We start from the raw sequence: 13,000 nt of genomic DNA on the forward strand, positions 1-13,000 counted from the left end.
ATTAAAGACTAAACATACATAAAAAGGGTCTATTCCAAAACAACTTAACTGAACAACGGACAAGTTATAAGATTCATAAAGATATCACAACGCGTTACTCTTGTACCAATTCACCACTACATCAGCAGGCAGGTAAAAAATATGAAAATAAACAAATTTATTGGAAAGAAATCCAACGATATTCCAGACAAAATCTTACATACTGTAATAACTAGTTAGTGTTGAACTATATGGTAAAGCAGTGGTTCCCAAACTGGGGGTAATTTAACAATTTATCGGGGGTAATGGAGGGGTGACAGAAAAAAGTTAAAATTCTGAAAATCAAGAAAACATTGAGGTAGCTGGTATTAGGATTAATGTTAACTTAGTCTTAGTATGTAAAGTTGTAAATTAAACCTATTTTAAGTATGTAATAAAGATAAACCAAATAACAATAAACATCAAAAACTAATATACAGTTGTAGAAAAGAAAAAATATGTATCTAAGTGTGTGGTAACCTAAAAGTATTTTGACAAGTATGCTTCAGAACACAAGTCACTCAGTAACCCTGATGACTCATCGACGTGTCCAGTACGCGTCACTCACTGCCTGAGGTTGCCTCTATTTCACACTGTCAGTTTCTATGTGAGCATCAGCCGAGGTAGACAAAACCTGGTATGTATGTGTACTGCCCTGTGCAGTATAGTTAGTATTTACTTACTATTACATCATTCCTATGCTGAATAAGCTCTTTTAATGCTATCCAGAATGCCATGAAAAAATAAATAATAAGTTCACATTGTTCACACTTTTTTATGCAGTTTTTCTTTTTCTGCAGATTAAACAATAAAATGTCTAAAAAGCGCACCTACTCTGACGCCTTTCTTCGCTATGGCTTTGTGAATTTACCTTCTGGTGGAGAGGATCGGCCACAATGTGTAGTATGTCACAAAGTGTTGACAAATGAAAGCCTCAAGCCATCAAAACTCTCAGCTCACCTCCAGAAGTGCCATCCAAATCTTCAAAATGAGGATCAGGCTTATTTTCAGCGCCGGGCTGTAGCACTGAAGAATATCCAGTTCGGTTCATCTGGAATTCAAGCCCAAAAGCTTCAAGCTGCGGTCGAAGCATCTTACTTTGTTGCATATAAAGTTGCCGAACAACAAAAATGCCACACCATTGCAGAGAATCTGATTATGCCTTGTGCAAACGAGATGGTAAGCAAGGTATGTGGGGAGGATCAAGCGAAGAACCTGAGTGTCATATCTCTATCAAACAACACAATCCGCCGACGAGTCGATGACATGGCATCAGATATTCTGTCCCAAGTTACAACAGAGATCAAGGAAAGCACATATAGCAAATTCTCCTTGCAATTTGATGAATCGTGTGACGTAGCCAGTTGTGCTGTTCTCCTTGGGTTCGTTCGTTACGTCCACCAGGACAAGATCAAAGAAGAGTTCCTATTATGCGAAGATCTGCTGACAACCACGAAGGGAGAAGATATCTTCAATATCATCAACAGTTTCTTTACCACGAATGGATTGGATTGGAACAGCGTTCAACAGGTAGGGAGAGATGTTTATATAAAGTCTAGATTAGTATAAATACAATGAATTACATGGCATATAGTCATAGAGTTTTATTTATTGTACAAGTAGCTGTAGTGTAGCTAATATTTTATACATAATTCACAAAAAAGTATCGTGCCTGTCGTACTGAAATACTAAAGTACCAAAATAAATTAAATTAAATTAAATCCATATAATTATAACGCAAAAGATAAGTAAGAATGACTAACTGACGCAATCTATAATAGTTTTTCTTTTTTAATCTAGGTCTCCGTCGATGGAGTACCGTCGATGATGGGTCGTAATCGTGGATTACGGGGCCTCATACAAGCTGTGAATCAGAAATTTCTGTAGATCATTGCATCATTCATCGGTACTCTCTTGGATCAAAAAGCCTGCCTGGTAATCTGAAATTAGTGTTTGAAGATGTGTTGAAAATCGTCAATTTCATCAAGTCCAGGGATGTGAATTCGCGCATATTCAGGGAGCTGTGCAAGGAAATGGGAGAGCAGTATCAAGTTCTGCTCTACCACACCATTGTTCGCTGGTTGTCACAAGGCAAGGTTGTACGTCGAGTCATTGAGCTCCGAACGGCTCTTCAGGAATTTCTGAAACAAGAAGAATCTCCTTTTGCTACCAAGTTCACTGATAAGGAGTGGCTTGCTCGACTTTGTTACTTGGCTGACATATTTGCGGAGCTGAACAGTGATAATCTGCAACTCCAGGGCCAAAACACGACTGTCATTGATGCCCATCACACTGTAACTGCATTTCTGGGAAAACTGAGACTCTGGATTCGACGCTTGGAGAAAGGAGTGATCGCTCAGTTTCCCACCCTAGACCAGTTTGTTGAGGAGAATAGTTATGATACTGGATCACTTTTACAGACCATCAACAAAGAGATGAGCGACCATTTGAAGGGGCTTGAAACAAGCATGCAGCACTACTTTCCAGAGAGTGACCTAAAAACAGCTAGTCTTCAGTGGATCATTCATCCCTTTTCTGTACCTGATGAGGCCATTCATGATGATGATTTCCCTGCAAAGGAGGAGTGGATCACTATGCGAGCAAATGAAGCCTTAAAAGTCAAATTCCAAAACCAAAATGCAGATTCCTTTTGGATTTCACAACTAGCTGACTCGCCAACTCTGTCCAAGAGAGCCTTGAAGTTGTTGGTATCATTCTCAACAACGTGTCTGTGCGAGAAGGGGTTCTCAACCGTGCTGGGGATGAAAACAAAAAAGAGGACTCGCTTGAATGTTGCAAACGATGCCAGGCTGGCACTTTCAACCACAAAGCCAAGAATTCCTAAACTAGCTTCAAGTATGCAACTCCATCCATCCCACTGATGTTCTTGACATCTTTGGCAATATTCATTAGAAATGCACAATGATCAAATACAATAATTAAAAGTGTAATTCAGTGTAAATAAATTATATAAATAAATTGTAAATAAATAAAGTGCAATATATCTCTAGTTTAATTTAGCCATATATATCAATGTTGAAAACATTTTGTGAAAGGGGTAACATGCTTAATGTGGCATGTTAAATTGGGTAACAAGCTGAAAATGTTTGAGAACCACTGTGGTAAAGGAACGAACAGTTTAACAACAATATTCTGGACAAAAGCCGAAACAAAGTAATAAATAGTGAGTTTCCAACTATATAGAAAAGGAACTAAACAGTTTAACAACAACATCCTAGTCGAATGCTTACACAGTATAATAAGTAGTGGGTGTTGAACAATATGGTAAAGGAACTCAACACCTTAACAACACTATTCTAGACAAAATCCTACATAATATAATAAGTAGTCAGTGTTGAACTATATGATAAAGAATCTCAACAGTTTAACAGTAATGTTCGAGACAAAATCCTACATAATATAATAAGTAATCAGTGTTAAACTACACAGGAAATGAACTCAACAGTTTAACAAAAATATTATAGACAAAAGCCAACACAGTATAAAAAGTAGTTAGTGTTGAACTATATGGTAAAGGAACTCAACAGTTTAACAACACTATTATAGACAAAAGCCTACACAATGTAACAAGTAGTCTGTGTTCAACTATACGGAAAAGGAACTCAACAGTTTAACAACACTATTCTATACAAAAGCCTACATAATATGATAAGTTCTCAGTGTTGAATTATATAGGAAAGGAAGTCAACTGTTTAACAACAATATTCTAGACTAAATTCTATAGAATGTAATATACTGTCAGTGTTGAACTATACAGGAAATAAACACAACAGTTTAACAACAATATTCTAGACAAAAGCCTACACAATATAACAAGTAGTCTGTGTTCAACTATACAGGAAAGGACCTCAACAGTTTAACAACAATATTCTAGTCAAAAGCCTACACAATATAACAAGTAGTCTGTGTTCAACTATACAGGAAAGGACCTCAACAGTTTAACAACACTATTCTATACAAAAGCCTACATAATGTGATAAGTTCTCGGTGTTGAATTGTATAGGAAATGAAGTCAAAAGTTTAACAACAATCTTCTAGACAAAATCCTACACAATATAACAAGTAGTCAATATTGAACTATATGGTAAAGGAACTCAACAGTTTAACAACAATATTCTAAACAAAAGCCTACACAATGTAATAAGTATTTAATATTGAACTGTATGGTAAAGGAACCATACAGTTTAACAATAATATTCTTGACAAAAGCCAACAAAGTATAAAAAGTAGTGAATGTAGAAAAAAAATAGTAAAAGAACTCAACTGTTTAGCAACAATATTCTAGACACAAGCCTACATAATACAATAAGTAGTCAGTGTTAAACTATATGGCAAAGGAACTCAACAGTTTTCTAAACAAAAGCTTAAACAATGTAATAAGCAGCCACTGATGAAAAATGTGGTAAAGAAACTCAACAGTTTAACAACAATATTCTAAACATAAGCCTACACAATGTAAAAGTAGTCTGTGTTGAACTATACAGGAAATGAACTCAACAGTTTAACAACAGTATCATAGACAAAAGCATATTCAAGGTAAAAAGTAGTCAATGTTGAACTATATGGTAAAGGAACTCAACAGTTTAACAAGAGTTTTCTAGACAAAGGCCTACACAATGTAATAAGTTCTTAGTGTTGAACTATATAGGAAAGGAACTCAACAGTTTAAGAACAATATTCCAGACAAAGTCCCACACAATATAACAAGTGGTTAGTGTTGAACTATATGGTAAAGGAACTCAACAGTTTAACAACAATATTCTAGACAAAAGCCTATATAATATAAAAAGTAGTCAGTGTTGAACTATATGGTAAAGGAACTCAACAGTTTAAAAACAGTTTTCTAAACAAAAGCTTAAACAATGTAATAAGTAGTCAGTGATGAAAAATATGGTAAAGGAACTCAACAGTTTAACAACGATTTTCTAGACAAAATCCTACACAATATAACAAGTAGTCTGTATTCAACTATACAGGAAAGGAACTCAACAGTTTAACAACACTATTCTATACAAAAGTCTGCATAATATAATAAGTTCTCAGTGTTGAATTATATAGGAAAGAAAGTCAACCGTTTAACAACAATATTCTAGACTAAATTCTATACAATGTAATATACTGTCAGTGTTGAACTATACAGGAAATAAACACAACAGTTTAACAACAATATTCTAGACAAAAGCCTGCATAATGAACAAGTAGTCAGTGTTGAACTATATGATAAAGGAACTCAACAGTTTAACAATAATATTCTAGACAAAAGCCAACAAAGTATAAGAAGTAGTGAGTGTAGAAAAAATGTTAAAGCAACTCAACAGTTTAACAACACTATTCTAGACAAAAGTCTACATAATATAATAAGTAGTCAGTGTTGAACTATATGGTAAAGGAACTCAACAGTTTAACAACAATATTCCAGACAAAAACCTACACAATGTAACAAGTAATCAGTGTTGAACTATATACGAAAGAAAATCAACTGTTTAACATCATTATTCTGGACAAAAGCCTACACAATGTAATAAGTAATCAGTGTTGTGAGCGAAAGGTACGTTTTGCTTTTTCATACACAAAAATGATACATGTTCATATCATCATAATGTCACTTTCAACAAAAACAAATCGTATCTTTTCAATGCATAACTTGTGAAGGTGTGGTCGTATTTGCATAGAAAAAATAGAAAGTCGTCATAATGGCCGGCAATACGTAAGCTACAAAAGGGCAAGGACATACCTAGAGTCAAACATTTCACTCAATGAGTAACAGAACACAGACATACCTATAGCCAAACAATTTACTCAGTAAATAATATTACATAGACATACCCATAGTCCAACATTTTACTAATTAAATAACAGAACCGAGACCTAATTTCACCTAAATGTCATAGTCACTAAATAGATATACCTACAGCGAAACATTTTAATGTATGAAATATAAACTACAGGGACATCTGGAGTCGTATATTTTAATCATTAAAAACTGAGCACGTACTAACTAAAATCAAAGATTAACTTACTTACTTCTTTCTTTTTTAATTTCTCACAAAGCTACACGAGGGCTATCTGCGCTAACCATCTTTGTAGTGTAAACCTAGAGGAAAGGCAGCTAATCGTCACTACCCACAGCCAACTCTTGGGCTACTCTTTTACCAACGAATAGTAGGTTTTATTGTCACATTATAACGCCCACACGACTGAAAGGGCGAGAGCATATTTGGTGTGACAAGGATTCGAACCCACGATCCTCAAATTACGAGTACAGCAATCTAACCACCTGGCCATGTTACGCCCAAAAATTAACAGCTGTGATGTAGTTTCTTCTGCTACATTTTGAAAGTATGCAATTAGTTGTATTTGTTTCAATTTAATGTTCTCATCCTATATCCTATGCTCTTACTTTTTAAATATATAATTTGTGTTTATCTCTGACTTACGATTGTTGCTCTAAACATCTTCGAGGATAAACTTTTATTTGGCGCGTTATAATGTTTTTCACTAACTACGATTTTCGTGTCGCTTAAATCGCGTACGATCAATTTTAAGTTTGACCTTAAGAGACAGTGTGAACTCATAGAACAGCTTAAGAGTTGTGTTAAAAATTCACTGTAGCTGGTTTAGAATTAATGTCACATTTCTGCACTCGTGTGGTAACAGGCTTAATCCATTGGGTTATCCATTATAGCTCCGTATAAAGTCTAGTTAGTCCGTTGATTTTCTTTCAAGTTATGTTATTTCGAGTTTTATGTGTGAAAGGCTTAGTCTTCTAAATTATATTTAAAAGGCAGGTTCTTCCAGCCAAACCACGTAATACAAATGGTCGTAATTCAATGGTTGACAAAGATCATCAACCAAGAAAAATGTGACTTCTCACGTAAACTTGTTAAAATAAAGGGTAGACTAGTGACTTCTCAAATAACCTCGTTAGAAGAAAGGCCAGCGACTTGTCAACAAACCTTGTTAAAACTAAGGCTTCTCAGTTAACCCAATTTAAAAATAAGATTCATGACGTTTTGGATGTCTTACCTAAAAGTAAGGTTTGTATAATGATGTTTCCAAAACGCTATAGTAAACAGTTGAAATATATAGACATAAATATGGCACTTTAAAACTTTTCAGTGTAATATCAACATAATTTCCCTTATGTATAAAATATAAGAACATTTTGTTTCAGACTGAGATACCACCGTTTATGGGTTCAAACTCAATAAAATCAGCTCATAAGTTTGTAAAAACTTTCTATTTAGTTCTACACTGATCAGCACTTACATGCAACACCCCCTTTTACTTTGTTATTAAATAACAATAGAACAAGAATAAGCTAATACTCAACTTATAACTGACACTATCTTTTTGAAAGCTTCCCTCGTACACCTACAGGCAAAACCACGTGTTCCTACCATTATTTAAAGGATTTTTGTTGTAGTTGCTGTCGTTGTGCTAAGCTGTCCGAAGTATGTCTGCATTAAATCTACCACGGGGATTCGAACCACAGATTTTAATGTTGTTAGTCCATACCTTTACCTGGGGAAGATCTTTCGGAGGCGTCCAGTCTATAATCATCACCTTATTGCATTTTAATTATTCTCTTATGAACCTATATTAATTTCTGTGATGTTATACAATTTGACCAAATAATCGTGTGTGTTTTAACTTTTAACCATGATGACTTGTCTTCAGGCTTGCAAATAACGTATTATTATAACTTACATTTATGTTTGTTTGTTTGTTTAGAATTAATCACAAAACTATACAATAGGCTATCTGTGCTCTGCCCACAAACCGATGTCAGCGGTGTGAGTCCGCAGACTCACCGCTTCTCACTGGGTGAGAAGGGCACAACATCATCTCCATTCAAATCAACCGACACAGTTTCTAGAAATAGTCTTAACGTATATTACAATAACATTTGTAAACCCAAAATATACTACGAAACTGTTTCAGACAGTCAGTGGTTCTTATTAATAATGTTATCAAACTCCTGTCAGACTAGCATCGCGCTGCAACGGTACTCCGCACATGGTAAACACACCCCCGGGTCACGTTACCATGGTCTCTTCGTATGCTACAACGCATCCCAATTAGTCTCAATGAATTTTTGTGCAGCCATTGTGTCCGAGGTTCAATGTTTCTATCTCTGTAAGCACATATATACAATTTTAGTTAACAGAATATCTTGTTACTTGTTATATTTCGATTGCACGATCAGAGCTTTTTATATATACATAAATTGCTTAGCAAAGTTCTTTCAATCAGAAATCCAGTTGTTATGTCACATGCTTCAGTAATAGTAACAATTTTACATGATGTAAGTTTTATACGTTATAATTTCGCCAGGAAACCAGTTCTTAACGATATACTTCAGGAAATAAATAGCACAGATAAGGTAACTGGTTCACTTGAAATAATTACTTGCATCTATGTCATGAAATTGGTTTTTCTTTCTACTTCACTAGAAGCAATCATTTCGACAAACATAATTACCCTATACTGACATTTTATTTGATTGTAATTGTTATTATAAATTCATATATTTAGCTACATAACTTAGAATACACCTTGTTCGCACTTAATACTATATAACGCAAAGTATCCGGTGATATAATAATTTTATTTGTTTTTGTTCAAGCGTAAATCTACACAATACGCTACGCGCACCGTAAATATCGAACCCCAGTTCTCAAGTTTTAGCGTTTCCAAGGCCTCTAGTTCAGGGGATCTGCCATAGGTGAATCTCAAACAAAACAAAACTGACCCTAACATTTTCATTTTTTCAAGTAACGTAAGCTATTATTAAAACAATGAAGTCAAAATGTATATTGTAACACCCTGTTCTTAAGATCTTGATAGAAAAGTCTAGTAACTTACGTTTTAAAATTAATCACTACATCTGAATATCTCATTCCCGCTACCTTGAGTTAGAATTAAACTGGTTAAAAGTAAGATTTTTTATGAGATATCTCTTACTGCATAATTGGCATTGTGTTTTCTTTTAGTTTTTCTTGCCTTTCAAAATCTCGGAAAAAAAATCATATTTTATCGTTCAAAAAATTATTTTAAAAGTGGGCATTATTGTAAACATAAGATTAAACGTATATAAATTTTACCTAATTTAGATTAATGCTTATTATGTGTGTATGCATATATATATATATATATATATACGTAGCATTCACAATAAGTTTTACGTATAATAAATTAGGCCTACGGGGAACTCAGTTCGTCTTTCCAACACTGATCCGATTAACCTAACAATCATAAACATGTAATATGCCAATCAGACTGAGAAGTAACATTTGAAATTCATACAGTCAGTTCTGCTCTATAAACTTCTGTTATGATGTAAGATAATTACTGGTTAAATCTCTGTTACGGTGGATTTACACAGCATTTTTAAAGTAAAGGCAATTTAAATTCAAAAATTTAAATATGACAGTCTTTAAAAGCGGTCTAATACCCAATCAGAAAATATTTTCGAGATAAATTTTAGTTACCTTATTCTTCTTGATTTTTATCACTAAACAAAGTCATCTGAATTAAATTTTCAAAATGAAAAATGATTAATCTAACCAATACCTAGAAGTTCAATAGCTGAACCTTACAGACCGAAGTAAAATACGTTCTGTAGGTTCCTCCCTGTAGAAATGTTTTTCTTGCAAACATGTACTGCTGTGCTATAAAACAAACACACGCAGATTAACTGCTAACTTATCGAAATTGTATATTCATTAGCTTTGAAACTACGAGCGTATTTTTATAATTTTCATTGGACACATTATCACCTGATATATATGGAAGTATATAGAATTAATCTTCTAGGTTAAAAAAAATTACAATTAGTTAGTTCTAATGTAGGGGTTTTGAATTGCTCATATAACGTCTAGGTTCTGATATGCGACTATATATATATATACATTTGTTTCTTGAGCATGTGGTTAGGACGCTCGGTTCGCAATCTGAGGGCCGTGGATTCAAATCCTCGTCACATCAAGCACGGTCGCTCTTTCAGGCGTGGAGACATTATTATGCGACGGTTAGCCCAACTATTCGTTGGTAAAGAGTTGGCGGTGAGTGATGATGACTAACTGTCTTCCCTCTAGTCTTACACTGCGTAGTGATGATTAGAGCAGATAGACATCGTGCAGCTTTACGCAAAATTCAAAAACGGACAAAACAACCTCAAGCAGGATATAAATCTTGATCGTTTTCATCGGTGTTACGATTTTACTTTGACTGCAATATCTTTATACATCACGAAATATGTATAAAGTAAACAACATCATAATTTTAAAAACTATGAAGCATGCTCTACAATAATAACTTAATTATAGCATTAGTTTCATGTATTCACTTTCTGTTTGATAATGACAGATTAACATGGAAAGACGACGTTAGTTTATTAACTTAGCTTTATAGTGTTTTCAGTAGTTAACAAAAATCGCGTGCTTCTCACGTGATTTGATAGGTAGGTGACCCGATTATCGAAAAATTAGCAAAATTGTAATTATGTTTTAACTTCATGATTTTTACCAGGAACGTTACCATCATAAAACTTGACTAATATTCACGATAGGAAAAAAAATCAAAGAGATATTTCATTTTTCCTTTGTTTTTACACAATTGTGACTAATACAATTACTACTATTTGTTTATCTAGCTCCTATTAGTATAATTAGGCTACAGTTACTTTAGGTTGACATGAAGAACATCAAAGGTCGAGAATCCCTAAAGTCTAAAGTTTCTTAGATAAGTATCATCCACACAATGTTTAATGTCCAATAGGTGCATTTTGTTTATCAATCCGTAATATATTTGTGGAGCCTCAATGAGTGTTGTTTTTTTTAATTTACTATGAAATAGTGTCCTGTTAGGTAACTTCCACGATCCCTGGTTATTATGAATAACATTATTATTATTCAGTCAGAAATCTTTGTTACATTTAGAAAACACACTCATTAAACAAAATTCAAAGTTTCAGGGTTACAAAGATGAGACTTTAGGACTTCAGATTACGAAGTTATGACGCGAACTAGTTTAAAACATAAAAAATCCAAGTTATAATAATAACAACTTTGCAAAATTCTATTGTTAGAGTTATAATATTAACAACTCAGTACATTAAAACTGTCAGTATTACAACCTTGACAACTTCAAGACTTTGATATTTCAGAGCTGTTTCAACACGTAATGGTCTCGTCCAGTTTTCAAAGTTTTGTTGGCATTATGCAAACAGAAAATTTAAATCAAATATAGTGAAGTGTCTTAATTATCAAACGTTTTGCATTGTGTATGTACAATTAAATATATGACATTTTATGTACAAATACTGTGTCCTTTTCCAGCATCATTTTCAGCTGAGTAGATTACCAGTAAAAATAATTATAATCACTTCTTCATGGTTTGAGATATCTTCATCATAGTTTCCATGTTATCTTCTTTTATCGAAAAATAATTAGAAAACAGAAGAAAAACATGTCTTAATATATACTCTAATTAGAAACACAATTCCAAGCCAAATAAGACAAGTTGTTTTTGCTACAGAATTTCATATAAAACAAAGTGAAGATTTATCTGCGCACAGGATCTCCTAATTTTCAACTGACAGCTAGTTACTGTCAACTCTTTGTCTACACTCTTCTTACCAAATTGTGGGATTTATCTGAAACTCTTATAGCGTATCAACGGTCTCAAAGTGCGGACGTAAAACGCGTATTCTTAGAGTCACGACGCTGGCTAAACATTAGGCCTGTCCCAGCTTTCCCTATAATTTAAAGTTATTGTAAAGGTTAGATTTTTAAGTAAACGTAAGCTATGCTCTAATTGTCGAAATTGACATCGTGTTTTCCACGATCATCGTGTACTCAGTGATAAATGCAGCATTCCTAGATTAAACTACTGCTTTAAGCCTAGCATTATAACAGTGTTCTTATAAAGATTTTTTACTCGGCTCGTTATGCTTTCTCTCGAATAGCTTACTTTGAAAATTTGGTCAATCTTGCTTTGTCATATGTTTTTTAAGTATGACAGTCACTTGGGTTATGTTTATGAAAGAGAGAAACGTTATGGCCCAATTACTTGCATAAAACTCAATTAGAGTCAAGAATAACGATAATTGTTATCATATTTCCTTATTATGAACGAAACACGTAGTTTTAGGTTTCCGTTGAGTAATAAAAAGTATTTATAATGTGCTTTAAAATATTTATACTCCGCGTGGTTATGTTACATCACTTCCGTGATAATTCAGTAATTCAACATGGACGATAATTTACCGTAATTCTTGTTTCTTCTCCTAGAGCCAAACATATCAGTTTTTAGCAACAGAAGTTTGAACTTCAGATTGAAAGGATAATGAGAAAGTTTACTTCTGTATTCAAACATGGAAAATATTTTACTATAATTGTTGTTTTTTTTCCTTTAGCTAAAGATACCTTGTTGGCTTTCAACAACATGCGTTAGAAGCTCAGATCTAACGTATAACGAGAGAGGATACTTCGGTAATCCAACATGAAAAATAATTTACTATAATTGTTGGTTTTTCTCCTAAAGGTAAGGATATCTTATCGGTTTTTAACAACTGAAGTTAGAAAAACGCTCAGATATAACGTATAATGAGAGAGGACACTTCGGTAATCCAACATGGAAAATAATTTACTATAATCGTTGGTTTTTCTCCTAAAGGTAAATATATCGATTTTTAACAACATGAGTTCGAAGATCACGTCTAAAGTATAATGAGAGAGGGTACTTTGGTAATCCAACATGAAAAATAATTTACTATAACTGTTGGTTTTTCTCCTAAAGCTAAAGATATCGGTCTTTAACAACATGAGTCCGAAGCTCATGTCTAAAGTATAATGAGAGAGGATACTTCGGTAATCCAACATGAAAAATAATTTACTATAATTGTTGTTTTTTCTCCTAAAAGTAAGGATATCTTATCGGTTTTTAACAACTGAAG

General features: G+C 33.7%; 1 protein-coding gene across 1 annotated transcript; it reads left to right on the forward strand.

The window, feature by feature from the left end:
- The first annotated feature begins 448 nt into the window (after positions 1 to 448).
- Positions 449 to 12,550, forward strand: LOC143236418 (zinc finger BED domain-containing protein 5-like). Its single transcript, XM_076474680.1, has 4 exons — positions 449 to 1,548; positions 1,819 to 1,884; positions 2,439 to 2,636; positions 12,461 to 12,550. The coding sequence occupies exons 1-4, from the start codon at positions 796 to 798 to the stop codon at positions 12,548 to 12,550; spliced, it is 1,107 nt and encodes a 368-aa protein (XP_076330795.1). The 5' UTR covers positions 449 to 795.
- The last annotated feature ends 450 nt before the right edge of the window (positions 12,551 to 13,000 follow it).

The sequence above is a fragment of the Tachypleus tridentatus genome, chromosome 13 (assembly GCF_004210375.1).
Source record: "Tachypleus tridentatus isolate NWPU-2018 chromosome 13, ASM421037v1, whole genome shotgun sequence".
Taxonomy (NCBI): domain Eukaryota; kingdom Metazoa; phylum Arthropoda; class Merostomata; order Xiphosura; family Limulidae; genus Tachypleus; species Tachypleus tridentatus.

What these genes read in the sequence shown, in the direction of transcription:
- LOC143236418 (XM_076474680.1), top strand. Translation starts at nt 796, where the DNA reads ATGCAGTTTTTCTTTTTCTGCAGATTAAACAATAAAATGTCTAAAAAG. An exon ending in TACGGGGCCTCATACAAGCT is followed by an intron (nt 1,885 to 2,438) that starts GTGAATCAGAAA and finishes TCACTTTTACAG; the next exon opens with ACCATCAACAAAGAGATGAG. An exon ending in GAGCAAATGAAGCCTTAAAA is followed by an intron (nt 2,637 to 12,460) that starts GTCAAATTCCAA and finishes TTTTTCCTTTAG; the next exon opens with CTAAAGATACCTTGTTGGCT.